Raw genomic sequence first — 27943 nt, 5'->3', positions numbered from 1 at the left:
GAATTAAATAAAGATGCTTAATGTTCTCGGCCCTGAAACTGAAACCGTTTAAAGGCCACAAGGCTTTCAGAGTGGAATCAGTGGCTCTGGTCTGAGCTCAGCGTTTGTCCTGCTGTGGGACACTCTGACCTTCCTGACAACACTCTTTCACATCACATGTGTCTCCATTGCCTCGGAGCATGATACTTACTAAGCACATCTCAAACCAAAAACAAAATCACACACACACACGTTTCACTATATTAGTGAGCGTGTTGTATAGACTCCCATTGATTTATATCAGAATAATGTAATATCGTTATCTTGAAATAAATCTATAATTTATAACTATATAATATTTTTCTATCCCCTAAACCTCTCTCTCTCACACAGAAACAAGTCTAAAACCCTACATTTAAATAAAGACACTTTCTGGCCGATTCATAGACCTTTTAAGCAAAGACCAGTAAGATCATATTATTGTCATATTATATCAGTAAACTAAGTGAAAGGACATTTGACACATACTGACTTCATGATGCAAGTGACTGAAACACACGTTTTCCAGAGAAGCATCAAACTACCAAAACATCTTAATCTCTACAAGGCTTTTCGACTACTACTTTTTTTTTACCTTCTTTAAAATGCATTAGCAAACTAACCATAAGCTGCCACTAGCCATGAAAGGAGAGGTCCTATTATCTTAATTAACCACGCCTCCGGTGATGCTGCGACTCGCTCAGACACTCGGGACCGATGTCCAGCTCGTCCTAATGACCACACGTCTCTGGGGTCACCAACGAGCCGCGGCCATCTAAAACAGAGAACTTCTTTTGTACGTTTGCGTATACTTTTTTTACGTTTCCTGTAGCCTAATCAAAAAGCACATGACATAAACAGTTAATTAACTGTCATTTACAATAAGTAGTTTTGAATGCTCAGCGTCCACGTGCTCACCAGCTCTTCCCGACCCGGCTTTTAAAGCGCTAAAACGGAGCATGAACTCAACAGCTTTTCACATCGAGGATGTTTCTCAGAAGAACTCCACCCGTGAGTACGACTTTAACTCGAGCGGCGCGGAGGCTCTCCCTCGTCTTCCTCATCTCCCGCGCTTCGGCGCCGCGGCTCGGGTCCGAGTGACGCTCACGCTCCTCTTGTGCGCGCTCTCCGCGTGCTGCAATCTCGCCGTGCTGTATTCAGCCAGCCACCACCACCACCGCCAGCAGCAGCAGCGCGGGAAGCGCTCGCACGTCCGGCTCCTGATCGCCCACCTGGCCGTGGCAGACCTGCTGGTGACGTTCGTCGTCATGCCGCTGGACGCGGGCTGGAACGTGACGCTGCAGTGGCTCGCGGGGGACCTCGCGTGCAGGACGCTCATGTTCCTCAAACTCGTGGCCATGTACTCGAGCGCTTTCGTGACCGTGGTGATAAGTCTGGACCGACAGGCTGCTATTCTCAACCCCCTGTCCATCAACCAAGCGAGGAAAAGGAATAAAGTTTTGCTGAGTGTCGCGTGGACCTTGAGCGTCGTGTTATCCATACCGCAGGTAAGATGCCCCTCCCCGCCTTATAGAAAAGACCAAGGTGGTATTGTTATTTTTTAAACGTATTAGTTCTGTGAGTTTCATGAATTACATGAAACGCAATGCATTAAAATAGTATGATAATACAAGTTTACCTTTCAGATTAATACATATTTTTTACTGGACTTGTACTTTATCTGTTGATAGTTATAAATTGTTAAAATAAATAGAATAGCCTAGTTAATTTTACATTATTTACACTAAATGACATAATCCTTTCTACATACCTTGTTTTAAAGTTGGACATCTCTTCCATTAGTCTTTTTTTCCCCTAAAGTTATGGTGACTTTCCCTAAAGAGACTTCCAACCTGCTGATTTAAGACGATCATTTAATTATTGTTACAATATATGGTGTATATCTCATTGTTTGTGCTCTCTTTTCTGATGTTTATAACTATTCAAATATTTCGAAACAATAAGAAGCTGTAGCAATTTTATAGTATCATAGTTTCTACTAATAGTATGAATTAGTTTCTGTTGACCTTTTCTGTTTTTCTAACTTGTTCGTTTTGTTGTTTTTGTTATCTTACATAGTTTTTAGTAATCATTTAGTAATCTTTAAGTAAATCAAAAACCTAATTTTTTTGCTGGTTTTAGTTAATTAGCCCGGGCCTAATAGCAGATGGCTTCCATCATTATATCTGTTCCTGTAATACGCTCTTTGTCCAGGTGTTTGTTTTCCACGTTGTTGTGATTGATTCTCCAAAGCGATTTATCCAGTGTACGACCTACGGCAGCTTTAGCTCACGCTGGCAAGAGACACTTTACAACATGCTTACCTTCACCTTCCTCTTCCTCTTGCCACTCTTCATCATGATCTCCTGCTACAGCAGGATACTGTTAGAGATCTCCAAGAAAATGACCGAAGACAGCTGTAAGTCCCTCACAAAACATTTCTGATGGTAATTTCTCAATCAGTTAGCAAGCAACGTGACCCTGAGGTGTCTTTGCCCTATCTTTATCACGTATCATCTGTCACGCTAACGTCCTGCTTTTGTTGTGATCTTTGTCACATCTAGTGCTGTCCAACAAAGTGCAGCTGCGCAGGTCAAAAAACAACATCCCTAAGGCACGCATGCGCACGCTGAAGATGACTGTGGTCATTGTCCTGTCATTCATGGTGTGTTGGACACCCTACTACATGCTTGGCCTGTGGTACTGGTTCTGTCCCGCTGGCCTGGAGGAAACAGTGTCCCAGTCCCTCTCGCACATCCTTTTTATATTTGGCCTGTTAAATGCTTGTTTGGACCCCATCATCTACGGCCTCTTCACCATTCCACTATGCATGAGGCGCAGACAGCGTGGACATAACCCCGTAGCCTTCGAGCTGGAGAACACTAACAACTCTTTGGTGACTTCCATCAGAACTTCCACCTCCTCTCTCACTTTAAAGAGGCTGACAGTTCAGCAGACCTCTAGAGAAAAGCTGGAAGGGGAAGGAGAGCATCTGTACATGATTGAAGATGATGGGTAAAAGGTGTCGCGTTTGTAAGTCATTCCACCTGTGCGAACCAAAAGCAGGAACACATTAGTTGTCTATATATGTATGATAACTTTCCATTTAATTTTCATGAAAGCCATTATGGGCACTTTAATCTTATCTGATGTGTATAAAGGTTTCACGTGTAATGTTTAAAAGGTTTTATTGTAATTAGTTCATTCAAATCGGCTAATGAGGTCACTCTTTTGCACACTGAGCCTTGAGGTGAGCAGACAATGAAAGTCAATGGGGTCCAGCAATTTTTGGGAGTTTAATTATACAGAGTAAATTATACAAAGAAGGTGCTACTGTTATTTAGCAAGGATAAATTTATTAATGCAAATTCAGATTATTACAAAAAAGACTTTATTCAAAGATGTATCATGGATTCCAAAGAAATGTTTCCCAAATCAGCATATTGGAATGATTTCCAAATGATCATGTGACACTGGGAACTAAATATTAAATGCAAAAATTCGGCTTTGCCACAGGAGTTTAGTACAATGTATATATTAACATAGAAAGCAGCTATTTAAAATGATAATACTATTTGATCATTTCACTGTTTTTATTGCATTTATGATCAAATAAATGTGAACTTATTGTGAAAGAGACTTTTTTCAAAAATATTTCAAAAAGACCCATAACCTTTGAATAGTAGTGTATCATGTCTTTGTTCCGGCAGCAACAAAATGTTCAGGGATCATTTTACATGTACAGTGATTTAAATTCTAATACTTATAAGGGTTAATATTGAGTATAGTTTTATGCTTCTTTAGTCTTGAAGTTTAAAAGCTGAAATTACAATAAGAAACTGAAGGCTTTGGCACAGATCATTACATTCATACAGCTTATGAATACAGGCTGTGACAGGCAAACCATGATATAGCCTCAACTAACCATGGGCAGTCCAATTAAAGAAGAACAACTAAAAATGTAACTAAAAACAGAATAAATAATATGACATGAATATCTTGGAATGGAGAGGTTTTTAATAACCCAGAGGAAGGAAGACTAGTTACACTGATTAATATTGCAGCTCAAATTCAGTTAAATTGATGTTCAGTACAAATGATACTAATGCTCTAATCGTGAAAAGATCCGCTTGCTGGAAAAGACTTAAGTGGAGCAAATCTGAAAACCAGTGCCTATGGCCTGTCTTATGAAATACATAAGCACAATAAAACCAGGGGAATTATGTTGACATTCGGTATAATCTTTGGGAGACATGATTAGCTGTGATATTATATTAACATCTTCTGATTTCAGAACAGAATGAGAGATACACTAACCAATAGACAGAATTTTGTTTACTTGACCTTTGTTATTCAGATAAGAAAAACTTACTGCAAATGAAAAAACTCAAAAATCAAGTCGCAATAAGCTTAATCAAATGCACAGATTACTCATGCATATATAAACATATTATCACGTGTGCATATATAAACACATTTGCATTGGCCTGACTTCATGTAGAATAGCTTCCTAGGTTTGACTTCCTCACAAACCCAAACTGAAGTGAGTTTGAATTTTAAATGTACAGTATTTAATGGTATTTTTTAATATATGACATTAAGAGATAAATTAAACAATTTTCTCTGGCTAATTGTTGAATGAACACATTCTTTTGATATATATATATATATATATATATATATATAAAAAAAGAAAGAAAACACTCTCTATCAGCGAACCTGGATCTCTTTGTTGTATGTGAAGCTTCATTTAATATCACGCTTCAAAAGCTGCTCCCACTGGAAAGGCAAATTTCTTTTCCTCTCTTTCCAAGAATCTGCTCTGCACACACAAAGACGTTACACATGTAAAGTATACTCAGTGTTTTAAGTGACAGGCCAGATCACTGTCTTCTTTAATAGGAATGTGATTATTTTCTATTTTCCATATTCTGCTTTCTATATATTCTATTTGCACTATGCTGACCTTTAGTATTTTCTCTGTGCATGTGACTAAAACTTCTGCCAGCATTCCTCTAAAAAGGGGAATGGCTATGAACAGTTAGAACTAAATGAGAGGCAGAGGAATCAACAACAGCGGGGACACGGATATGGAAAAGGCAGAGGAATGTGGAAAACTGATTCAGATATCTGTTTCTGCTGTGGAGAGAAGAATGAATGCCTAACAACTAAATGGTGACTGAGGTGACTAAAACCAAGACAGACTGGAGCGAGGAATGGGAGACGTGCAAATGCAAGTTCTCATACTAACAACAGCAATGAAGACCCGCTCGCTTAGAAAAATTCAATAAAAAGGTAGGCACTTATTTTTAGTTAGTTCAACATAAAGACAAGTGCCACAAGCAAAACTGTGGTAAAGCTGCAACTTTCCCTAAGCTTGCTACATGTATTCGAGGTGTCTACGCCTCACAAAAACAGCTGAATGCTTTTTAATGCCTATAAGAATAATGGTTTGTTTTGACTCCTAGTGAATTAACACATGAATGCGCATACTGATGTGATCAAAAAATGACTTAAGGGGATAGAATTTGTTGCAAATTTTTTCTATATTGTATATTTTTTATTTTCCATATGTTCTGTTGTGTTGGCCTTTAGTATTTTCTCTCTGCATGTAACTAAAACGTCTGTCAGCACTGTTAAAGGTCACAGTTGATTCTTGTAAAAATTAAAGGGCCAGAGACAAATGTTTTTCACTCTTGTTTTCACATATAAGAGATCCCCATATAACAAAAAACTTTCACAAACCTTTCCTGAAGGTAAAGGTTGCAGACCTCCTCCAAATCTGAGACTTTTTCACTTATAGCTGGACTTGGGACGCGATATGAATCCATCAATGAGCATTCTAAAAAACTGAAGATGAAGAGGGAGCTCCCATTCTCTTTCTTATCGGTCATCTTCACCAAGGATGTTTTTCTGTCACCTAAAAAAACACAATCCCTCCTTCACTCAATAAATAACAAAAAATATTAAAAGCGTGTCACCTTTGATGCATTGCATCAGAAGGCACAACATGATGAACATCCCCCACATCATTGAAGGTGTCAATATTTGTAATAACTAACACGACAGAAGTTATTAATTTGTGTAAAGTTTACCTGTAATATATAGTTTTTGTTGGACTGGCTCAAGCAGACACACAGGTTCCCTGAGTGAGGCCAGCACATGAGTTGGAGGCAGGTTTAAGATAAACAATGGTGCTTCATCATCCGTGTCCCATATGGATACTTGACCATTTCTCTGCATCAACAAAACCTATAAACAATTTCAGAAATGAGTACTGATACATTTGCATACATGTTCTTGACAGATGCTTTCTTCAGTGGCAGATGCTTTCTCCAAGATTTCTACAGTAAAATCTTACTATACCAGACACTTCAGGAAGGGCACAGGTTCAGCAACAGTGACAAAACTGCCTGGGCCTGCAGGTCTGTTTAGAGAGAGAGTTATTATATTCAATCATGTCAACTTTTAGTATGTTAAAGGAACACTACTCAGGCTCATTTTCCAACTGTCCCAGAGTTAATAAGTTGAATTTTTTAATCCATTTAGTCACTATCCGGGTCTGGCAATAGCACTATTAGCATAGCATAGCTTAGCATAGATCATTGAATCCAATTAGACCATAGTTTTCAATATTTTTCCTATTTAAGACTTCTTCTGTAGTTATATTGTGTACTAAGACGGGCAGAAAATGAAAAGTTGTGATTTTCGTAGGAACTATACTCTCATTCCGGCATAATAATCAAGGAAATTTGCTGCCATACCATGGCGCAGTGATATCACTGGTCTTATTGGATTTAATGATCTATGCGAAGCTATACTAAAAGTCCCGGAGATTGGAAGTTGGAGAATGGACCTAAAAAAGTCTTGGTGGGCAAGATCTGCTTTGCACTATAAACAATAAACACCACTGTAAGATATGCTGCTGCTACGTTCATAGGCGTACATATATATAGCAGATTTAGACAGTTGAAACTGAGGGAGGTAGAGGGGTTTAGAGGAACTGCAGGACTAGCTTACAGCAAACACTGTTAGTTATACACCATTGTTTCATTAATTCATTAACAACTGCGTTTATTTTGTACCTTTCAATAAGTGCCACGGTGAATGCGTCTCCTCCTCTGCCTGCTTTAACACTGTAGCATGCCCCATTTCTGCAAGTGAGCACTAACTGTATAGTGGGTAAAAAGGCACCCTGCAAAAATGAAGTGGATGGCAACTGACTCTGCAAAAGAAGTTTTATCCTGCAAATGGCACCATCTCCTGGGATCACAATATTGGCGTATGGACACCCTGCAGAAGGTAGGTAGGTAAGACTTTATTCTTATCATTGAGAATGAGAAACACACAATATATTATAAATAATATCTTAAAGAATTAAACGCTGAAGCAGACTTACCAAAACGTCGGTCCCATACAGTAATCAGCTGACCGTCAAGCCCTAGAACAATGAACCGTGCACAGGCACTGACGGCAGAGCAGAGGATTTCCCGGGAATTGGGCCACAACACATCTGGTCTGGGATCACTGTCTGGTCCAGGGACAGATTTAAATATCATTTATGAACATTACTAATAAATTTGTCCTTGTAATGTTAATATACTATATTTTCTTTCTTATCTAAGTAGTATATGAGTTAACGGCTGGAGTACCCTTCTCTTTAGGGGTCTTCGAAAGAAGATAATGTAAGAGATTATGACTGCCGTTCCACCACAGGCACACAGCAATAGGAATATCTTCAAAGATAATTTAAAGAAATACTATAAAGTGCATATTCAGAGAACTGATTGTACTGTACATTTTAATCACACACTGTTAAAGGCTATATTAATCGGTTAAAAACATATATGTAAAATCATCCCTTGACTTACCTCTAGCTACCTTTGCGTCCCCAGGCATTGAATGAAAGCCCTCACGCAGTAAGAAGTGACAAGTACAGTTGCTGTAAGGGGAAAAAAATATTAGTGTCGAAAAAATAAACCTCCTAATGTTTCACGCACACTTTTAAAAATATTTTCAAATATTTTTCATATGATTCAGCTGCTCCATATATGTATATGTTTAATTCATTCCATCATTTTAGCTTAATTGTGCCTGCAACTTAAATAAATTATAAAAAGGCAATGAATTAGAACAGCATAAAACATGATCATGAATTAATAAAATGGATGGATAGCTATTTTTGATCTGCATATCAGGGGACTCTATACTGATTTGTTGTTTACATATAAGCAGCTAATAATTTATCATAGGGTTTGTTTGTTTTTTATGGCAAATATTTTGTTGCATTGCAGGTTGTATGTATAACTTGTACTGTAACAGTTCATCTTACATTCTTGACATTATTCAGAACAAAAAATTTATATTGACAATTTTTATTATCAATATTATTTTATTAATTACTTTTTACTTTGAGGTGTTGTTGATGCTGTCTGTTGGTTGTAATGTCTATATAATGCAAAGATATTAATAGAATTAAAGTGTCAAGATATTTTGGGGATGATTGTACAGTATACCGTATCACAATATTAACGAAGCCTACCTTGGACCTTCTGTTTTTTGCTGTGGTGGTCTCTCAGAGCTGGAGCTGAGGAACATTTTCCTAAATGCTGCATCCTGGTTTTCCCATTGATGACTACTAATGAGGTGATTTTGGCCTGAGCCTATTACAGTGCCTTCCTCTGTCTTCTGCAGAACCTCAGATGGACTTTTCAGAGAGGTTCCTTGAAGACACAAACAGTGAAAGAACGACACAACACACTTATTTCACAGCAGTGCTTTAAACTAAATACCTGCAGGGATATCTGGAGGTTTGATCTTCATGAGTAGGACAATTGGTGAAAATTTGGCTTCTGTGGTCTGTGGGGTTTGTGTAGCCTACGGAAGACAGAAAGATATGATCATCCCATTACAGCAGTTTAGCAAACTTTGGCAGAAAAAACCCCCAAACACACACCTAGGAACAAACATACAGAAATGAACAAACTCATAACTCAGTTGAAATTGTCCCTCTAAGGAAATTGTGAATTTTGAACATAACATAACTATTACTAATAACAATTACCTGTTTGGTTTCCAGCTCTTTGATCCATACATCTTGAGGGAAGCGATAGACATCCAGCCAAACAGAGCCACTGGCTATATTGAAAATGCATCACAACATTATTAATGAACCAGTAGTACTCACAATTAACTGTATTTTTAGTTTTATATTGCAATTACATATTTTAATAGGAAATTTACATGTCATGACTGCAGCTCCAAAGTCCCCACTTCTAGACACTTCAAATTTTGCACAGACGTTTCTTTGATTTATGTCTTCCTGTGAGAAAAGTAACGCAATGTAATTTTAAATGTAAGTGCTTAAATGTAAGAGCATATGTAAGCTCTTAAAACTGTATTCTAAACTCACAGTTTCGTTGATGACTTTAATTAAGTGAATATTCTCCATGTGATGCACAAAAAGTCGTGCAATACCTGACAGAGGAGCATTAAATACAGAAAATGTAAAATGGGGAGTTTGTAATGTAAACTGTCTAAAAGTACTGCCCACTCTCGGTAAATTACCCATGTCATCCACTGAGCATAAGAGGTGTGTGCCATTTCCCAGCGAGGCACAAGAGATGCTGGTAAGCTCCACTCTTTCATCCTGCCATGTCCTTACACAGGTGAGAGTGGATGTACTGATGACTGACAGACCATGAACGTGACCCAGAAACAGGTAAAGTCCATCATCAGAGCACGCAATGCTATTAGTTCTGCCAGCAAGCTAAGAACATAGAAAACTAAAATTATATGACACATTTTGGACAAATGCATATAAAGCACAATACCATGTGATTGCACATACCTTCATTTCTTTAATAGCGCTCAGCACTGGAATTTGTTTTGCCGCTTGCTTATCCTCTTGATCTTCTCCTGCTCTGATATAACTTCCCATGCACTGTCAACAAGGTTATTTAACAGCTTTTTGATCACTCTTGCAGACTCAGGTAGATTTTTATCAGGCTGCATCAGATCTTTGAAATAAGTCCCATCATCGTCTTCACAGCTGCTGTAATCCGATGGCTCTGGAATCTCCAAACCTCTTCTGACATTCAAAGCCATCTTGTGTTATTTCTGGAGGGGAAGAATATAAAACTGAACTTCAGACCCGTATTCATCCACACACGGCTAAATATAAATATGTCTGCATATATAAAAGGGACCTGAGAAAAACGATCGTGTTCATATTATGCACCATAATAACATGATATTACTGGAATTATCTTCCAGTTAGTATTAAATAAATACAAACGGTCTACGCCGTTATCAAACAGCACAATAGTATGTATATAGAAAGGTGATGCACTGGCACTTCCACATTTCTACTGTAATAGAAAATTCACAATACATATAAGTAATAAAATAAAAAACTCGTTCTAGTAATTCGTTCTAGCAGCGCGTGCAGACGCGAGGTCTCATATGGGCAACCTCTAGAAAGTGTTAATAAAAAGTTTGAAATCTCGTGATTTTAATGGTCAAAGAGATATTTTGAAGACATAATATATAATCCCACTCTACTGTAAGACGACAGTGATCCGAATAAATAATTATCACTATAAACAAAACCGCTCACCGACGACGCTCCAGTGCTTTTCTTCCGGTATGTTAGGTTGTCATGACGACAGCCGTACACGTTTGAGACTGGTGGGGTGGCGCGTGCGGACTCATCCAGTGTGTGTGTCCAACTCTAGTAAAAATTAATACACTTCAAATATATTTGTTTCATATTAAGTATAGTTCAAAGCTATTTGCTGACATATTGCTCGAGACATGGGAGTACTAACGTTAAGCCAAAAATGTGTTTTAATGTCACTTTTTAAAAAAAAAAAAATACTGTATATGCAAGATATTTAAAGTGTAGATCAGAAGTATACTTGCAAATGTATGTACAGTATGTAAATGCATTTATAGTGTACTTAGCATGAAATAACTCTACTTTAAATACATTTTAGTAATTTATTTTACTAGCTTATATATATATATATATATATATATATATATATATATATATATATATATATATATATATATATATATAACTTATGTCACAGCATCTTACAAAACTAATTTTAAATTACAGTAAAATAATGAGAATTTATATAACTATTTATATAATTTTTATAACTCTGTTAATAAACATTACTCTCAATGTGCTATTTTCTAAGCCTTTTAACATAATTTTAAAGAACATGCTCAGCTGACAATTATAAAGAAAGTTTTTATAAATAGGCAACCTTAGTTCAAAAAAATCCACCACGTCGTAGGTTTGGACATTTTAATTCTTGAGTATACCCAGTTATGTGTAAATACAGTGCTCAGTGAGTGAAAACCGTTAATACCAAATGTAGTCTATAAACCTTCATTCGCAGTCTTCATAAATGATGTGATTTTGGCAATTGAAGCGAGTCTTCAGAAAAATGCATTAACACATTAACGCTGTGAACAAATCCACCGAGGCCTGCTTCCTCTCAGCAGTCTTCACTCTGTGCTAGAGCAAAGCTCTCTAGATCAGTGGGGGGCCTTAATCAATACTTCTTCTTTTTTTAACTGGCATTTTCAGTGTTCCTGTCATAAAAATCAGGTGAACTGAATTCTTTGCATCTGTATCTCCAGGAGGGAAAAGTGCATCTGAGAGCATGAGACTCTCTTAGTACAAACAAAAAGAACCATTAAAACACATTCAACACACGCTGAAGCCAAAAACAAACAAAAAAAAAAAAAAAACAAGTACTGAGCTGTGATCACAGTTGATAGCTACCATCATTCCTTTTCTGAAAACAGACCCTCTCTCTCTCTATATATATAAGCATATTGTTGAGGGGTTTTTGTTTTGTATATAACAAAATATTCTGTGTATTACACTTTTACAAATAATCTAAATACGGTTTCAGAAAATGGAAAATAGAAATATAAATAGATAACTGTAAAATATAGATAGCTATCACATAAAATCACTAGATTTTTGGTAAACAAAGCAACATAGAGTGCATCAGTATATAGTATACTACCAAAATAAGTTATTCACAGGTCAGTAGGTTATTTACATATACTGTAATATTAATGTACAGTAACAAAACAACAATACTTCATGTTCCATAAGCTTCTGCTGCTGCCGCCATTTCAGTAAAACGCCATTCAGTCTATGTTCATTTTAGCACTTATGTCCATCAGCTTCATAAAAGGAGTGTAGATCTGTGATGGGCCGGTCCTCGCTCTAGGACTGATGGTAGAGGACAGTTCTGAGGCTGCCGGAGGTTTGGGGTCCCCGTCTTCCTGGCTGGTTTGAACATGACTTGTCTGTGTGGGACTGGTCACAGTTTCCTGTGTATTTACAGCGCTGGAGCGCAGCATGGAGCTGTACTGACCGGGAGTGTATTTAAGAAGACTGTAATTGAGTCTGCTGGGGGATCTTGGGGCCGATGAGATGGAGCTGGGTTGGACGGGATCGACATACGGTGGCTCCTCAGATCTACGAACACAGGAAGAGCACGTGTGAAGCCACGGCCTCGAAAGCAGCTTTAAATTTCTCATGGCAAGGTGATATTGCGCTCATTACCTAATGGGGAGGTCACAGCCGACTCCAATGTCCCTGGTGACTTTAGTCTCAGACGCTCTCTGTATAGACATAAAATACTTCAACTTGTCTCCTAACTCATTATTCTAGGAAAAGAAGCAAAGCAAAGGACAGAGTCAGACCATAGGCATGGGAAATTAAGTAGAAAACTCATTTTACATATAAAGAGGACACTGGACAGTTTAGATGTGGGAGAAATCTGAATGACAACCGAAGGGACTCAGCTGACAGTATAGCAATGGATTCAGGAATAGTCGCATTCAGCTCGTATTCCAACCAATCTGTGCCTTTTTTAGATTGGTAAAGATAAGGGGCATGCAAAAATCCCATCTGCCTGGCTTTTACCTCACACTCCACAATGGCAATCCTGTCCAGCAGCTCAGCGATGAACATATCCTTCTGAGCAACTTTTGCTCTCAGCGTTTCGACCTGCAAAATTGTTTTATAATTAAAAAGATTCAGTTACAGTAACTGTGCCATGACGTCTTGAAGGGACATCTTGTGTGGTAGTCTCTTTATGAACGGATGAACGCTCTCTGTAAATCCTCACCTCCTCTATCATGGCCTTGACCTTCCTCTGTTGAGAGAACACCATGTCGTTGAGATGCTTTATTCGCTCTTTCAGTTCTGCTGCTTCCGCTTTCAGCTGCTCAGACCTGAGGAAGAACATGTTGCTTAGGAGATATATAATATATGCAATAAAGTACTGAAATACATTTCAGTTTTATTGGCATTTTTTTTGCTGAGGGTACAATATTAATACCTTTTAAGAAGGAAAAAACAACCTAAAAACAATGTGTAATTAATCACGATTATTTCTAACATAATAATTTAGAAACATTCTCCAAATGAATGTAGAAACAACAAAAATATTTTTTCAATATTTTATTTTAAATAATTATTATATTAAATACTATAAATGAAGGTCAGCATTACTTATACCAAAACTGATCATTTTTAATAATTCATTAATGGAACAAATTGAGTAATATTATATTTATAATAATAATTTATTATATTTCATAGCATTTTTTAAATTTAATGTTTAAAAGTTAATTCAGAAAAATGTTTGTTGCTTTTTTTTGTTCACAAAATATAAGTTTGTGTTTTATAAAGTAAGAACCAAGCTGCCCGTGGCGGACAGTGAGCTGGTCATAAGCTATGATTGATCAATTTAGCCAATTTATCAATTTCTCAAGTCATCACAACCTGCTTAAAATAAAATCTATAGATATGCTAAAACTGTTCAGGCATACTATAACAATGTTTAAACCTGCGCTATAAGAAGAAATGTGAGATATGACAGAGAGTGGACTCTAAAGCGTGCTCTGCAGCTCATGGAGGCGCCGGCGCTATCACTTGCATTTTATAGCCTTCGCCGTCATTCTTTCTGATAAAGGTAACAGTGATACATAAGTCGGAGCTGCAAAGGGTCTACTTTTATTTATGTGCACTGACAATATCATCAAAATGTGATTTTATAAAATAAAGAAAACAAGCAATTTCTGCCTTCTCGTCTTGAACAGGAGAGCTTCACAAAATAAGCCAAAAAACTCTGCAAAAAAGGCATAATAAATATATATAAAGCTTTAAATTACCCCTTAATTAAATAAATAAAATAAATAAATAATAATAAAAAAACCTCCATCTTAATCACAATCTGTAAAGATGACTACAGAGAGTCAGGAAATTCATCTTTGTGACAAACTCAGAGAACACTTGTTTATGAGTACATAATTCAAAGTTGTTCCTATTATTTTTCCCCGACACATTCATGATAATTACTTTTGCTGGGGCTTTGCGGTAAGACTATTGAGTGCATCTGAGCGCAGAACTGCTGACAGAAGGTCTCTGCTGCTTCATGCGGGACACTAAATGCTGTCGAGCCGATCTCAGCCGTGGAGCACGGGCTCGTGTTGTGTCCACCAGCGCCGCACAGCAATATTTGATCACTAATTGATGGATGACTAACATCTAAAATAAGTAGAAGCCTAAAACAGGCAAGAGGCGCGGCCTGAGGTGCATGAAAAAAGTCAGGCCCGGGCTTCAATGCAGGGCTCTATTTACTCTAGTCACATATATCTATCCCTTGATGTTTCTGCCTCTTTCAATAAGGTAATAAGGATGTAAGGAACATGAAGACATGTTGAAGTAGCATAGCTATTTCAGAAAAAAAAGAAAATGATAGTGCTCCATTTAGTAAATATTAATCACAGATTATTTTTTTTACACCTACTCAAATAATTATACTTATTTATGGTATTTGGATGTTAAATAACTTAAGCTGTTAAATAACTTAAGCATTCTTAATTAAAAAAAAAACATGGCTTCACCGCTGGCTTCAGCCTCAAACGTATTATTCTGTAGGTGTACATTAGATGTCTTACTGTTTGGCAACAGCTGTATCTGCATGGTCGGTTTCGTCCAAACCACGTAAGCGTTGTTCACATTCGCAAAGCTTTTTTATCAGGTCACCCTTTTCCTGTTATAAAGAAAGAAGTGTTGAATAAAGAGTTTCCTTCGGGGTAACAGGCAAAGGCTGAGAACATCTGATAATATTTACCTGAGCCATACAGTTTAGCAGCCTGTCCACCTCTGCAATCCTTTGGTCCCTTTCAGCGATCTTTGCCTCAGCTATCTGAGCGTTCCTCTCTGCCTCCTCAAGCCTCCTCATGTAGTCATCAAGCTGCGCCTGCGGACATACAGGTCAAAACTATAGTCATGTACAGTATTTGCCTCTGTTCATCAGTCATTATCATCATTCACTCTGAAAGCTTCACTTAGTACCGCTAGGTGGCACCCTTACTTAGAAAAAAAATCGACATTTTTCTCTTCCCTGGTGAATAACTACAGATGTTTCCTGTTATGAGATTGGAATCCTTACACCCTGCTATATGAAGCGGTCTTTTTACAGTACGGCTTACAATCTTTCTAAAATCACACAAACCAAAACTGCATGCATCACATTATCATGCAGTGCACTTCTTACTGAACTAGTTGGACAGTAAGGCATTGTTTGTTTAGTTATATCTGTACCTGAAGAGCCTCTATCTCCTCTCTGTATTTCTTCTGCTCTTCCTGCAACTGTTCCTCATATTCTTTCTGTAGCTTTGCACTCAGTTCTTTCAGAGCTCGAGTCTTGGCCTCCTGAGAAGTCTCCACCTTTGTACAAAATTGAGTTGCCACGTGTTAATAACCATGTTATTTATGCAATACATTTAACTTCAAACAAAGCTGTTTAATCCACTGTTTCATCCTTACATGCTGGAGAACAAAAGAAAAAATACATTCTGATAAATGAGAACTATCCTTTTATTCAAGTTATTGTTTTGATAATATAATTGTATTAAAACATACATATTAAATTATACAAATACATAAGACAAGGTTTGTGTATTTCTAAATCTAAACATTTTAGCAGTAAAGATTACAAATAGTCCCGGTGTATGCCAAATTATTATTTTTTTTTTAAGTTTTAACTTAAAAGTAAAAATATTCTTGGTACAGTACACTCTTAAAATAAAGGTTTCAAAGGAGTATAAGGTTTTTACAGTGATGCCATAGACCCTTTCAGTAAACAGCTTTTTAAAAGATATTTTTTTCAAGGTGTGTTCTTCGCACAAAAATTTAGATTATTACCACAATAATCTAATAATCTAAAGAACCTTATAGTGCAATGGAAAGGTTCCATGGACGTGAAAGGTTCTTAATGGAACCAAGGATGCCAATAAAGAACTTTTATTTTTAACAGTGTACCACGGTATTAGGCTATTAGTAATAGTGTTGTGTAACAGTTGCTTGTGTGTGCACCTGATTTTTGAGAGAGCGGTTTTCAGCCTGTGCTGCTGCTAGTTGTCTTTCTGTGTCCTTGAGTCTCTCCTCCGTCTTCTCCAACGAGCTGCGCAGAGTTCTCATCTCATCTCTGTTCCCCACACGATTCTGACAGCTTTCCAGCAATGATTTCTAAATTTGCATCAAATAAAAGTCTTGAGTTTCTCTGGACAGAACAAGGTTTTGTCAGCTGGCAGTGAGCACGCTAATCATGTACCTGTAGATCAATGTTGGCTGATATGAGGGAGCTGTTCATCTGGTCAAAGCTATCCATAGCTGCCCGTCTCGTCCTCACCTCCGACTCAAGGTAACGCTTATGAGAGTTGGCTGCCTGGGACAAACACAGTCAGCACATTGAGAACTAGTCATACCACAAAATGCATTTTTTTATGAAGCCTGATAAGGTAAGGTTCGGCGATAGACATAATCTTGCCGTGTTTTGTTCACCTTTAATTCCTGAGTTAATTTTTGCACTGATTGTTGCATCCCTCCAAACTGGCCATACATGCGCTCTCTGACCTTTTCCAAAGAGTCACGGACCTATGAGGAAAGAAAGATGGGTTTTAGTTATCTTAGTTTAGTTTAGTTGGATGTATGCTAACTAGTTAAGCAATAACTAGTCTCTGTGTTTACCTCTCTGATGTACCTCATCTCATCCCTCAGATGACTGACACTGACTGACTCTCGTGCCATCACTTCCTGTTGGTGGCTGGTGCCTGAGCTCTGCACCACGCCATAAACTCTGGTCCTGTGCTGAGCGGGCTGTTCCCGGCCAATGCCATTGGTCACGGGGTGCTGGGGGAATAGGACCACAGGGCTCAGATTTCAGCTTGTCGATGTGTTTAAAAGGAGAGCGTGACACCGTTGTGTTTACAGCCGTAAAGACCAATGTCACCGTTGTGTGTCTGAGTCTGTGTACGCCTACTGGAACATCTTGGTTGATAAATAAGACTGATAGACATATTTGCGAGTGACATGCTCTGCTATTACGTGAATTGCTGCTGAGTGTTCACAATGATAGGTTGGGACGCAGACAGTCAGAATAGTCCTCGGCGAGGGTGTCATATTTCTGCATGCCAGTCGGAAAGAATTAAAAAAACCAAAAAACTTTTATATATACAGGTTCATCGTGTATATATGAAAGGGAACTTGAAACTCGGAATGCTGTTGTGTTAACATCATTCAGTGAAAGTACATGCAGAAAACATTTCTTTCTTGACAACGCCAAAGGGAAACGTGAAGTGAAAAGGTGTCATAACAGCAAACTACAGCTGAGAAGATCTCGCTCGAGGCACAGTGATGACGATCAATGGCCTTACAATTTATTCTGATTCTGGGACCGTTCACACTTATGTCTTTAAGATTTTGTGTCATATTTCATGTTTTACATGGCTTAAGAAAGCTCGTTTGTGATGTGTTTAATAAGTGAACAAGTATTTTACTGTGCAAAGAGAGCCCTGAAGCCATATTGTAGAGATAAACTTGAGCTCACGCTTGCTTTGCAAACAATAACGCACCAAACTCAAATATCTTTTGGGAAACCAGCACCTGTTTTTTAAACTCCACCACTATTATAGATAAAATGACTCCGATAATATTACAAGGTGACACAAAAACCTTCAGACATATACTAAAAACATATGTAATCTATGTTCAAAATGTATTCCTGAGAATGTAAAGCTGAACATTACAGTCTTCAGTTATTAAAACTATTCATTCTTACCAACTTTTTGTCAGGTAAATGATGAAGAAACATTATTAATCTTGACATATGCATGGGTAATGGCAATCTGATTTCTTTGCATTCTCAGTAGCTGTCATACCTTGTCTTCTTGTTGAGGTGATTCTCTCCCAGGCGGTCTTTCTCTCTGCATGAGCCCATTTTTCTTTTTCCAGGAACCATTGAGCAGTTTCTCGCCCTGTGATGTAACATACAATATTTTCATAGGTCTTATCAAAGTTTTCAGAAATTTCGATGCTTGGGACGATACTTGGAGAGCCAATGTTGAGGTGAAGGCCCATGCCAGATATCTTTGTGCAACAATTAAACCCTACTTCTAAAAGCTTTCCTGTTTATGGGGAACCATGTTCCATCTTTTTCAAGCGGGCTATTTTCACATCGTACTGAGGTGAAACAACACTGATGAAGTCCAGCTGTGATCACACTCTCAGGGTGTGGTATTCCTCTTTCTCTTTTTTAGGACATAGTTTCTCAGAACTGTAATCTCATTCATGTCATGACCACACCTCCTCAGAACTCCTCTCCAAAACACAAAGCTTCAGCTTCCTCGCTGAGAGAGACTGAATTCTGTCACAGTCTTAAGGGCGAACATGAGAAGAACTCTTCATTAAAATTATTAGAAGAATTAGATGATTACATGATTAATTTTTCGTTCTGATTCTGACTGAAGGGGAGCAATGTGTAGGAATGGGTGGAGATAAAACAGAACAATGATGCCAGTGTTGTTCATGGCCTTCTGCACTGGACTTCACTCAACTTGACAGATAACCCACAAAAACACAAGCCTGTGAGATTAAATTTGAGGCAGTCAAACATGGGAAAAGCTATTTAAAATGTTAAAAACAGTTTCGGCCTTTTGTGTAGTGATATGAGTTATGTGTAGAAACGTTCAAATCATTTTAGAAAATATATTTAGTCTAATAAATCTAACAGAGGAATTCATCTTCTGGCCTGGCAATACAGATATTACAGCGCAGCATTATTGCTTTTAAAAAATGGTTACGTCATCAATTACACTCTTAAAAATAATGGTGCTCAAAAGGTTCTTCACAGCGATGCCATAGAAGAACCATTTTTGGTTCCACAAAGAACCATTCAGTCAAAAGTTCTTTAAAGAAAAATCTCTTTCTTGCCTTTTTGTAGTCTGAAGAACCTTCTTTCACCACAAATAACCTTTTGTGAAACAGAAAGGTTCTTCGGATACTTTTATGGAACCATTTAGACAAAAAAAGGTTATTCTATGGCATCATGGAGCACTTTAACTAAGAGTGTACTCTAAAACCATAAAACTTTAGTTCATCTTCTGAGCACAAACTAAGATATTTATGTTGAAACCTTAAAGGAATGTTGTCCATTCTCAGAAAGTCTACTCCATTAAAATGCTGGTGCTTTAAAAAAATTCAGAAATACATAAAATTCAGAAATAAATTTTGTAAAGACATGATAAAATGTCTTAAAATAAAGCCATCTTCATTTGTGTTTCAAAGATGAATAAAAGTATGACGGATCTGAAACGACACAAAGGACTCGAAACACATTTTGGGTAAACTTTAAATTTGATATTAAAAAAATCATTACTAGAGCAAATTTGCTAAGCACCATCATTATGCTAGAAGATACAGTTACCGTGAGAATCGTGTTCTCTGCATACAATGTACTTCCATTAAAAATCCCTAACCATACAATGACTGACAACGCTAACAAAGCGCAACTGCATTAAATTTTTATGCTCATTTTGACAATATTTATGTGCACTATATTAATATACCAATGCAGAACTATATATCTGTCATCTAACCCAACTAATAAAAGCATGTGTTTTCCCTGTTTCAAATTCTACCTTGCTCACGTAATCTTACTGACTGAACTGAACACTATTCAATGAGCTCTATTGTTGTTGTATAAAGTTGTGCTCGAGGGTGTAAACTCAAGTCTAGCATCTGTGTTTTACAGAACAGTATATCTGTTTGCATGCAGTGGGTGGTGCTGGCACAAAGCTATCCACTCCAGCTTTGCCGAGACCAGTTACGTCGTCACCCCGTACTGTTTAGCACAGATGCTTTGTGAGAAAAACCGGCCCTGGGTCAATGTAAATTTCAGGCCTTCTTGTAATCCAACAGGTGTAACTCTGGCAATTCAGACCACAGGTAGACTAGTATCCCATAGAGGATAGGATTACACACACACCCATCTTAATTTTGCAATGGTTTCTTGTCTTGGTTCTTTGTTATGGCAGTAATAGAATATCTCAGTTAAATTAAATGCTCTCTAGATCTTTCACTTAGCTATCGAGACTTTACTTTTCCTTCTTCTCATTTTGTCTTCCTTTGACCAGGTTTCAACTTTTGCACAGTTACAATGTGTGGCTAATTATGATGCAAAGGACTGCATATGAAAACCTCCATATTCAAAATCAATGCAAAAACCCTGACATCAACCAGATACTAGCTATCTATACCTGGCAGGTTTTTCTATGCATATCCAACTTATTTCTGTTAACAAAGGCTAAAAAGTTATATTCTCTAATGTTGCCAATGAAAGCGCCATGAAAGCTAATCTTTGTTGCTGAAGGTGCCGTCACATCAAATCTTCTGTAAAATTTCACAAGGAAAAGAAAATGCATAGTTCATTATCAATAATGAAGCAATGTATGAATAACCACTCACTTTCAAACCAAGCAGCTTTCTGCTGGTAAATGTGGCAAGTTAGTGTGACCAGCTTAAACTCAATCTCATTTGAAATTCCCAATCGCCAAATTCCAGATCGAACCGGCCACTGGCAGCCCATCAAGCAGGTCTGGGTTTTGTGTATTGACGTTTGACACTGCAAAATTCCCACACTGACCCTTCCCATGAGACAGACACTGATAAGGCCATCACAGTTTTATGTTGGCAGAGCTCCTGGACTTCTACTTCTCATTAGTATCTGGCTTATGAAAGTGCCTGATGTTCCCAAAGCAGCTCATATCAGAGACCAAACAGGGCAGATATCAGTGTGTGTGTGTGTGTGTGTGTGTGTGTGTGTGTAAAGAGCAGCAGGGTGCAAGTTCCAGGCCAAGGTACAGATCAAAACATTCATGTACACGCAGACACACCTCTTCTGACTCCTTTCCCAGCACGGCGCTGTCTGTAGAAGGCTCACAGCAACTACTGTTAAATATACAAATTAATTTGTCACACAGACTAAGCTGTATATGCAAACAAGCTTAAAATTAACTTTACCTCCCTTGGTAAATAGGTGACTCAAAAGCATGAGCTTTGTTTCATGTGACTCTGGACTTTGGGGGCCACTCAAGGATATTTATTAGCATGTAACCTAACTTGTTTCTAAACATATTGGGTTAGTAAGGAAAGAGATAATAAACTACGGAATCTTTGCATACAGTTTCAAGAATGCATGCTTATCTACATGTTTTTTATCAGTAAAGGTGCGTGGCATGTTACAGGCTGACAGTTGGGAGCTATGACGCACAAACCAAGTGACAGAGCAAAGGGAAAGACACCGTCTCTCATGTTTTTCTCTGAAACACTGACCCAACATTCACAGACAAAACTATGTTGAAAATTTCCGCTTTCTGAAATTCCATCTTTCACATTCTTAAAGAAGGCAGCCTAAGAGGAAATTAAAGCCTGTAATTATTATTTATTTATTTTTGTCGATCGCCTTTCATATATACAATATACATAAATATAAATATCCAGGGGCAGACCCTAAGCAAATTCCAGGTATTCCAGCAAATCCCACTTTCTAATGCCTAAGCCTTATTTTGCTTGCTCACTCTCATAGTTTATAGTTTAGGCTATTTATCGCTTCACAACAGTGAAGCAGTCAACCTAATTCTGACATAAAAAGGCATATTAATTTTTTTTTCAGATCACAAAAGAAAATATTATCAAACAATAAATAAATAATAATAATAAAAATGCTTGCACATTCACAAAACTGCAAACTTTCTACAAACATAAAAGAATCCCATGAAACTCCATATTCCATAATCCCAGTGTTCTGAAGGCATATGGTAGGGTTTGTCGAGAATGAAACTGAAAATGAAATCTATTAAGAAAAACTAAAGTCATTATTTACATCGTATCTATACTTTGTTATAACGGGTGGATTCCCGAGCTTGTAGAACTCAGCATCTTTGTATTTGTTGCAGTGAGTGGATTCTTAAACACTTCTGGACATTGCTTTCAATGAATCAGCACATATGTCTGATTGGTTACATTTACTCAATATTGCAAATATGTTTCACCAATATCATATGTAACCCCCTGTATATTCCCCAGCACCCTAAGCGGCCACTTAGCGGCCGTCTTAAACGTAAAGTGCGCTCTTTTAAATATCTACACTACCACACAGAAGTCTGCAGCTGGTAAGATTTTTTTTTACTTTTATGCTCGCCATAAAATATATATATAGATATATTTATTTGATCCAAATTTTAAAATCTAACAATATTTACATATTTATTTTTTTAATTAAAAGGCACATTTAAAATGTCATAAATAAAAAAAAGTTTCCTACATCTTTTGCACTGTTCCTAAGGAATGTTTTCAGGGACCACAGACACCAAGTTAATAACCTTGGACTGCGAGCATCTCTAGCTGATGTGTCGTAACCTAACTCGTATATGTTATCTTGTTGAGCTTATCCTGTTATCATGCCATTTGTGGTGCTAGTCAGATAGGAGACGATGTGAAGTCAATGAGAAGAGGAAGTATGTTTATTATGACGTGAAACGATGGCTAGCGCCAATCAGTCTGACTGCAAGATCTTTACTGAAAGATGCTAAAAGGATACTTACAGAGTTGACGGATTCATTCTGGGATTTTGGACTGTCCTCAGGCCGGAGGGTTAATCGGAGACGCCTGATTCTCCTCTGATAGACATAACACATACACACAAAGAAACAAACAAACAGCGATTAGCCGCAACCGTAGAGGTTTAATTAGGCAGACAATCTGATGATTGCAATCTCAAGATAAAATCGAAGCAATTTCACTGAAACCGAAACAAAAATTTTAAGTCCCCTTGAAAGATAGCAGTTATCTATTACGAGGAATGTCATGCATGAAAAAAACAAGCTGCTCCAAGTGATTTTTAATAAATGAGACAGAATAACAAAAGTGTGTTAAAATAGGAACGCTTCGTTGATCAACCTCTATTCGATTCAAATCAATAACTGCTAGTTAAAATGTGGTTCTCAGTGGTTTGATGCCAGTTATCGCCATCTGAGAGGGTGTCAGTTGATCAGCTGTAAGAATGTCTCTGAATGGCAACTGACCGCAGCAACAGCGGCTGAGCGCCAGGCCCTGATAAAATAAACATGACAGGGCCCTGCCTCCCAGGACGGTGGCTCTTATTACAGGCCCCTCTCTGAACAACACAACGCTGCCTCGCACAAGTCAACAGCGCTCGATTAGCCTGGATATGGACATTAGGGCACAGTCCAATGCGTAAGTCACAGAGGACAAGAAACCGAACCGAACACAGGCAAACAAACACATCTCAGACAATCACTTACAGCCAGGGAAACAAAGTTCAGAAGAGCAAGAAAGAGTGTTTCCTACCTCATTGAGGTCTGGTATCTCAGTGGTGGCTGTGGTGCTGATGGCACCAGCCATGCCGTTTTGCAGCATGTCTCCTTTTCACTTTCCACGCCACACATCCACACAAACACTATCAACGTCTGCGCCCACCCCTGCAAGCTACACACTAAAGGAGGAGAGATGTGGTGTGTGTGTGTGTGTGTGTGTGTGTGTGCGTGTAAGAGGGGAAGAATGAAAAAAAGTTCCCTTCAACAGCTCTGCCAGAATTCCTTCCCCCGGATGAGACCGGAGACAGAAAGAGAGGGAAAAAAAGAGGCTGAGTATTCCAATGTGCAGAGGTCAGTAGAAACACAGCTCTCCAGTGTGCAGACAACTCCAGAGTGACAGCGTCCCATATAGACTCCTCCTGACTGAGAGAGAGAGAGAGAGAGAGAGAGAGAGAGAGAGAGAGAGAGAGAGAGAGAGAGAGCTGTCAGTCTTTCAGTATCTGTCCTGGCTACGTAAGCTTTGTTTTCCATCAGACCCGTCGAGCAACATTTCACCTGTGTGCGTTCTCCAGCTCCCACCTACCTGTAGCCGGCTGCTTTCGTGGGGTGGGGTTGATAGTGCTGGGGTGGAGCCCTCTCTATTTCTGCTTGGGAAGGAGTCGCACCTATAGGCGGGTTATGCCACTTTCGATTGCACCGTGGCTCGAGTTATTACGCTTACAATAGTTGTGGATTTCAGTTTAATTTAAATTAGTAATTAGATCATATCAGTGACTAACAATGAGGAGCAGGAGAAAAAAAAACATGGTGTAATTGACATAATTTGCTGTTATTGTGATTCACGGAGTCAGAACTAACAACTTTTATAGCAGTTTACCCAAAAACAAAAAATCTGACGTCATTTACTGATTTACTCATGTCATTCCAAACCTGTTTGGAAATTTTTTTTTGTTGTTGTTTGTCTTTTTTTGACAGTCACTAATGTGTACGGTTTCCAATATCCTTCCTAATATTTTCTTTTAATTTCTGCAGAACAAAGAAAGTCAAGAAAGTATGGAACAACACAAAAATCAGTAAATACTGACAGTCCGGTAGGTATTTGCGCCCATTAAAAAAGTATGAATATGGGTAGTATGGATGAAATCCAAGTGAATCATCTGCTACGTTGTCATGGTCACGTGAACTATTACTTTCATTGTGCATTAATTGAATGCACGCTTTAAAATCACAATAAAAATGGAAGTAATAATGTTACATGTTTGGGTGAACTATTCATTTAATAATTGTAATTATAATGACCATTAAAAAAAAAACATTACCAAACATTACCATTGTTTGTTGTGCAAAAACCACTGCGGATGCATTTGAACTTGCTTGAAGAAATCTTTAATCAACGTGATTTTGTTTGTTTAACATATTTCAAAGTGCGCAAGTTGTACGTCAATCATTAATCTAGGGAACAGATAGTCTACTACATGTCCCAGTGTAATCATTAACCCTCTACATTTGTGAGATTCACCTCTTGGAAAACACAAAGGCTGTAAACCTCACTTATTATTGCTTTTTTCCTCATCAAAATAGTCCTTCAGGCAATTTAATCAATCATCACAGGGTTAAATGGACCATTGGAGTGAATACCAATTTTTGTATGACAAAAGTCTTGATTGTGTAGAAATCCACGAGCATGATGAAAGGTCACGGGGATTATGTTTCCAGCCTTTCATGATAGAAAACAAGATCCCGTTTGGAGTGGTCCTGCCGGAAAAGCTCTGCTAGTCCCATTCAATCCAATATAGTGATCAATGAGGCTACAAAGAGGTACTTAAATACAACCATTCAGCATTGTCTTCATCACTTTCTGCAAGTGAACATTTTTAATGAATGAATGAATGAATGAACTGCCCATGTATCGTGACCTGTTCAGTTCTGTAAGGCTAGACGCTGTTATGGCAAGTGCTTTAACTTCACGCAGGTATTTCTAGGAAGTTTAGTTCTACGTACACAAATATATATGAAATATTTCCTTTGCAGAACAGAAGTTTCTTAGAAATAGTGTGACTGACAGAGATTCTTGATTCTCCTGTTCTCACGCTAACCTTTTTTGAGTTGGGCTGACTTTGTCTGTTAGCCTATATTATATTTCACAGATAGCATCCCCAAAATTGTCGGTTCACTTACGAAGGCGTTTTTGGAGTGATTTGAAAATGATGACTGCAGTTATATCCCAGAGATTGTGATTGGCTTTAATTGTGAATTGGTGTTTCAATAACCAATCACATACCTTAGCAATTCTAAGGGTGGGACACTCTGTTCAGCCCTAAGGTAAAAAAAAAAGTCAGTGGCAGTATGTGTTGGTGTTTTTTACTAACTGTTTCTCTGTTGGGTGACTGTTGCCTTGCCTAGTTATGTAGTTGTTGTAGTGGACTATGATTTTTTTTTTCCTATTTTGACGAATTATCCTTAATCCTGTAACGATTCAAATCAGCACAGCATAAACAATTTGTGATATGGTCTTTAATATTTTTCTGTGAGCCTTAATGGACCTTCAATATTTATGTTTTAGGTTAAGAGTGCAATTACTACGGGGGTGATTTGGCAGGACAACTGTTTTTACATGGCCGTATGCAGGCTTGTAAACAGTGCTCAGGTATTAAAGCCCACACTACCTGCATAAAATTGAATGGCTTTATACAGTAACTGCATCAATTATTCAGGGGATCTATTGGCTGTTTCAGAGGACGACACACATTACAACATTTTCTTGGCTGTGAGGGTTTCCTCATTAATGCTAACAGGATGCGGCATAGTCTGACCTGAAGATATATCTACAGTTGCTTTGTCTTTGACATATTATTCAAGTTCACGTTTCCCACAACACAGCGTTACTAATAAACATTATTACATCCAATGGGTTCACCTCACCTGCAATTTATGCATGATTCTTCACACATTATCACGGAAAAGAAAAGGTGAGTTTGAAGCATGCACCCATTGTGTTATTTACGTATTGTCACCTTGCTTACCTGGTCTTACGAGACAGGGTGGATTCCCCGAGGTACGGCTCAGACACATTTCTGAGATGAGGAGTGACAACAGGAAAAGGAAGAAAAGCAGAATGCAAATGTTAGTTTGCAGAGCTTATATATCAGGAAATGTAGTGGACCTAAAGTGAAGTCACTTAATATCGCCGGACCATTTTATGAAAGAAAGTCAATCAAACAAATATTAACAAACGAAAGCCATTTTGAACAGTTATCGAGTATAAAATACTTAAGAGGACTAGTCTAAATGTTACTGAAGGAGTGATTCTGTTATATTGTGTGCAGGTTGATTCTACCATTTAGGTTCGGTGTGGTCGGGTTTTGTGTTTATAGCATAAAATATCACAGAGGACCCTATTTCAATTTACAGGCCCACACATTTATTTCCAGCGCAGATGGCACATCCTGCCTGAAACAATGGTACATGCTTTGCCATTTTGTAGTGTTGGACTGTGACGACAGCACATGCCCGGCTGAGCCGTTTTATGTTATGCAAAGTGACACTGCATTCACTTTCAAACCCACATACACAAAAAATAAAGCATAAAAATCTCAGAAGGCACCTGAGAGATGTGCATGATGGCCTACTGGTGTTGTAACAGACAACACCATATTGTTTAGCCAGCAATAATGCTGTCTTGGAATAATTGCCTTGTTGTTATTCGTCACGGCTCATGCATCAGGTTCACCTGCGGCTGACAGGTGAGTAATTACAGCTGAATGACTGCTTAACAACATCTTACTCTGTGATGATCTCCACACAGGAGGTAAAGCAAGAGCACTGAGAACTGGTTATTTGACATTTATAAGCAATACTTGGGAACATGTTGTTTGTGACCGTAGTAGAAGAAAACACCCATTTCTGTCAGAGCAGATGTTCTTTCGAGTCTGCCTACACAATAAGTTTGACTCGTTAAGTAAAAAATATTTTTATTTAAGGATGCAGTGACAGTAAAGACAGTTGTGCAAAGTTACAATAGATTTCTATTTCAAATAAACGCAGCTCTTTTGAACTTTCTATATAAAACAGATCACAGTTTCCTCTAAAATATTAAGCAGTATAGCTTTCAACATTGAGTCTTGTTCTCGTGTGCTGTTTACTCTCTCTTTGTGAATCTCAAGACACAATAAAGACGAGGACGTCCCCCAGAATGAGC

At 38.0% G+C, this 27943-nt stretch overlaps 3 protein-coding genes across 5 annotated transcripts; 1 reads left to right on the top strand and 2 right to left on the bottom strand.

Annotated features, from left to right (window-relative positions):
- The first annotated feature begins 784 nt into the window (after window positions 1-784).
- On the top strand, window positions 785-3051 carry gnrhr2 (gonadotropin releasing hormone receptor 2). Its single transcript, XM_043243529.1, has 3 exons — window positions 785-1526; window positions 2233-2437; window positions 2583-3051. The coding sequence occupies exons 1-3, from the start codon at window positions 978-980 to the stop codon at window positions 3035-3037; spliced, it is 1209 nt and encodes a 402-aa protein (XP_043099464.1). The 5' UTR covers window positions 785-977; the 3' UTR covers window positions 3038-3051.
- A 1661-nt stretch (window positions 3052-4712) lies between these two features.
- On the bottom strand, window positions 4713-10096 carry wdr93 (WD repeat domain 93). Of its 2 annotated transcripts, XM_043243526.1 has the most exons (15): window positions 9869-10096; window positions 9586-9787; window positions 9431-9495; window positions 9262-9340; window positions 9083-9156; window positions 8811-8895; window positions 8561-8741; window positions 7890-7960; window positions 7671-7754; window positions 7418-7549; window positions 7104-7311; window positions 6385-6445; window positions 6114-6270; window positions 5764-5938; window positions 4713-4840 (listed from the first exon to the last, which is right to left on the bottom strand). In XM_043243526.1, exons 1-15 carry the CDS (start codon window positions 9956-9958, stop codon window positions 4765-4767), a joined length of 1740 nt encoding a protein of 579 aa, XP_043099461.1. In that variant the 5' UTR covers window positions 9959-10096; the 3' UTR covers window positions 4713-4764. The 2 variants fall into 2 exon arrangements, with proteins under 2 accessions (XP_043099461.1, XP_043099462.1); XM_043243527.1 differs by lacking the exons at window positions 9262-9340; window positions 9431-9495.
- Window positions 10097-11324: 1228 nt separating this feature from the next.
- Window positions 11325-24283, bottom strand: LOC122349312 (myocardial zonula adherens protein). Of its 2 annotated transcripts, none has more exons than XM_043245304.1 (14): window positions 23780-24283; window positions 23014-23088; window positions 18292-18387; window positions 17102-17263; window positions 16916-17008; window positions 16686-16799; window positions 16448-16600; window positions 15674-15799; window positions 15201-15329; window positions 15025-15119; window positions 13188-13293; window positions 12983-13066; window positions 12620-12678; window positions 11325-12532 (listed from the first exon to the last, which is right to left on the bottom strand). In XM_043245304.1, exons 1-14 carry the CDS (start codon window positions 23846-23848, stop codon window positions 12199-12201), a joined length of 1695 nt encoding a protein of 564 aa, XP_043101239.1. In that variant the 5' UTR covers window positions 23849-24283; the 3' UTR covers window positions 11325-12198. The 2 variants fall into 2 exon arrangements, with proteins under 2 accessions (XP_043101239.1, XP_043101238.1); XM_043245303.1 differs by having other exon boundaries at window positions 12620-12723; window positions 23780-24280.
- Window positions 24284-27943: the final 3660 nt, after the last annotated feature.

The sequence above is a fragment of the Puntigrus tetrazona genome, chromosome 7, assembly GCF_018831695.1.
Source record: "Puntigrus tetrazona isolate hp1 chromosome 7, ASM1883169v1, whole genome shotgun sequence".
Taxonomy (NCBI): Eukaryota; Metazoa; Chordata; class Actinopteri; order Cypriniformes; family Cyprinidae; genus Puntigrus; species Puntigrus tetrazona.
The sequence above is the reverse complement of the archived record's forward strand: the minus strand, read 5'-3'. Positions and strand labels throughout refer to the sequence as shown.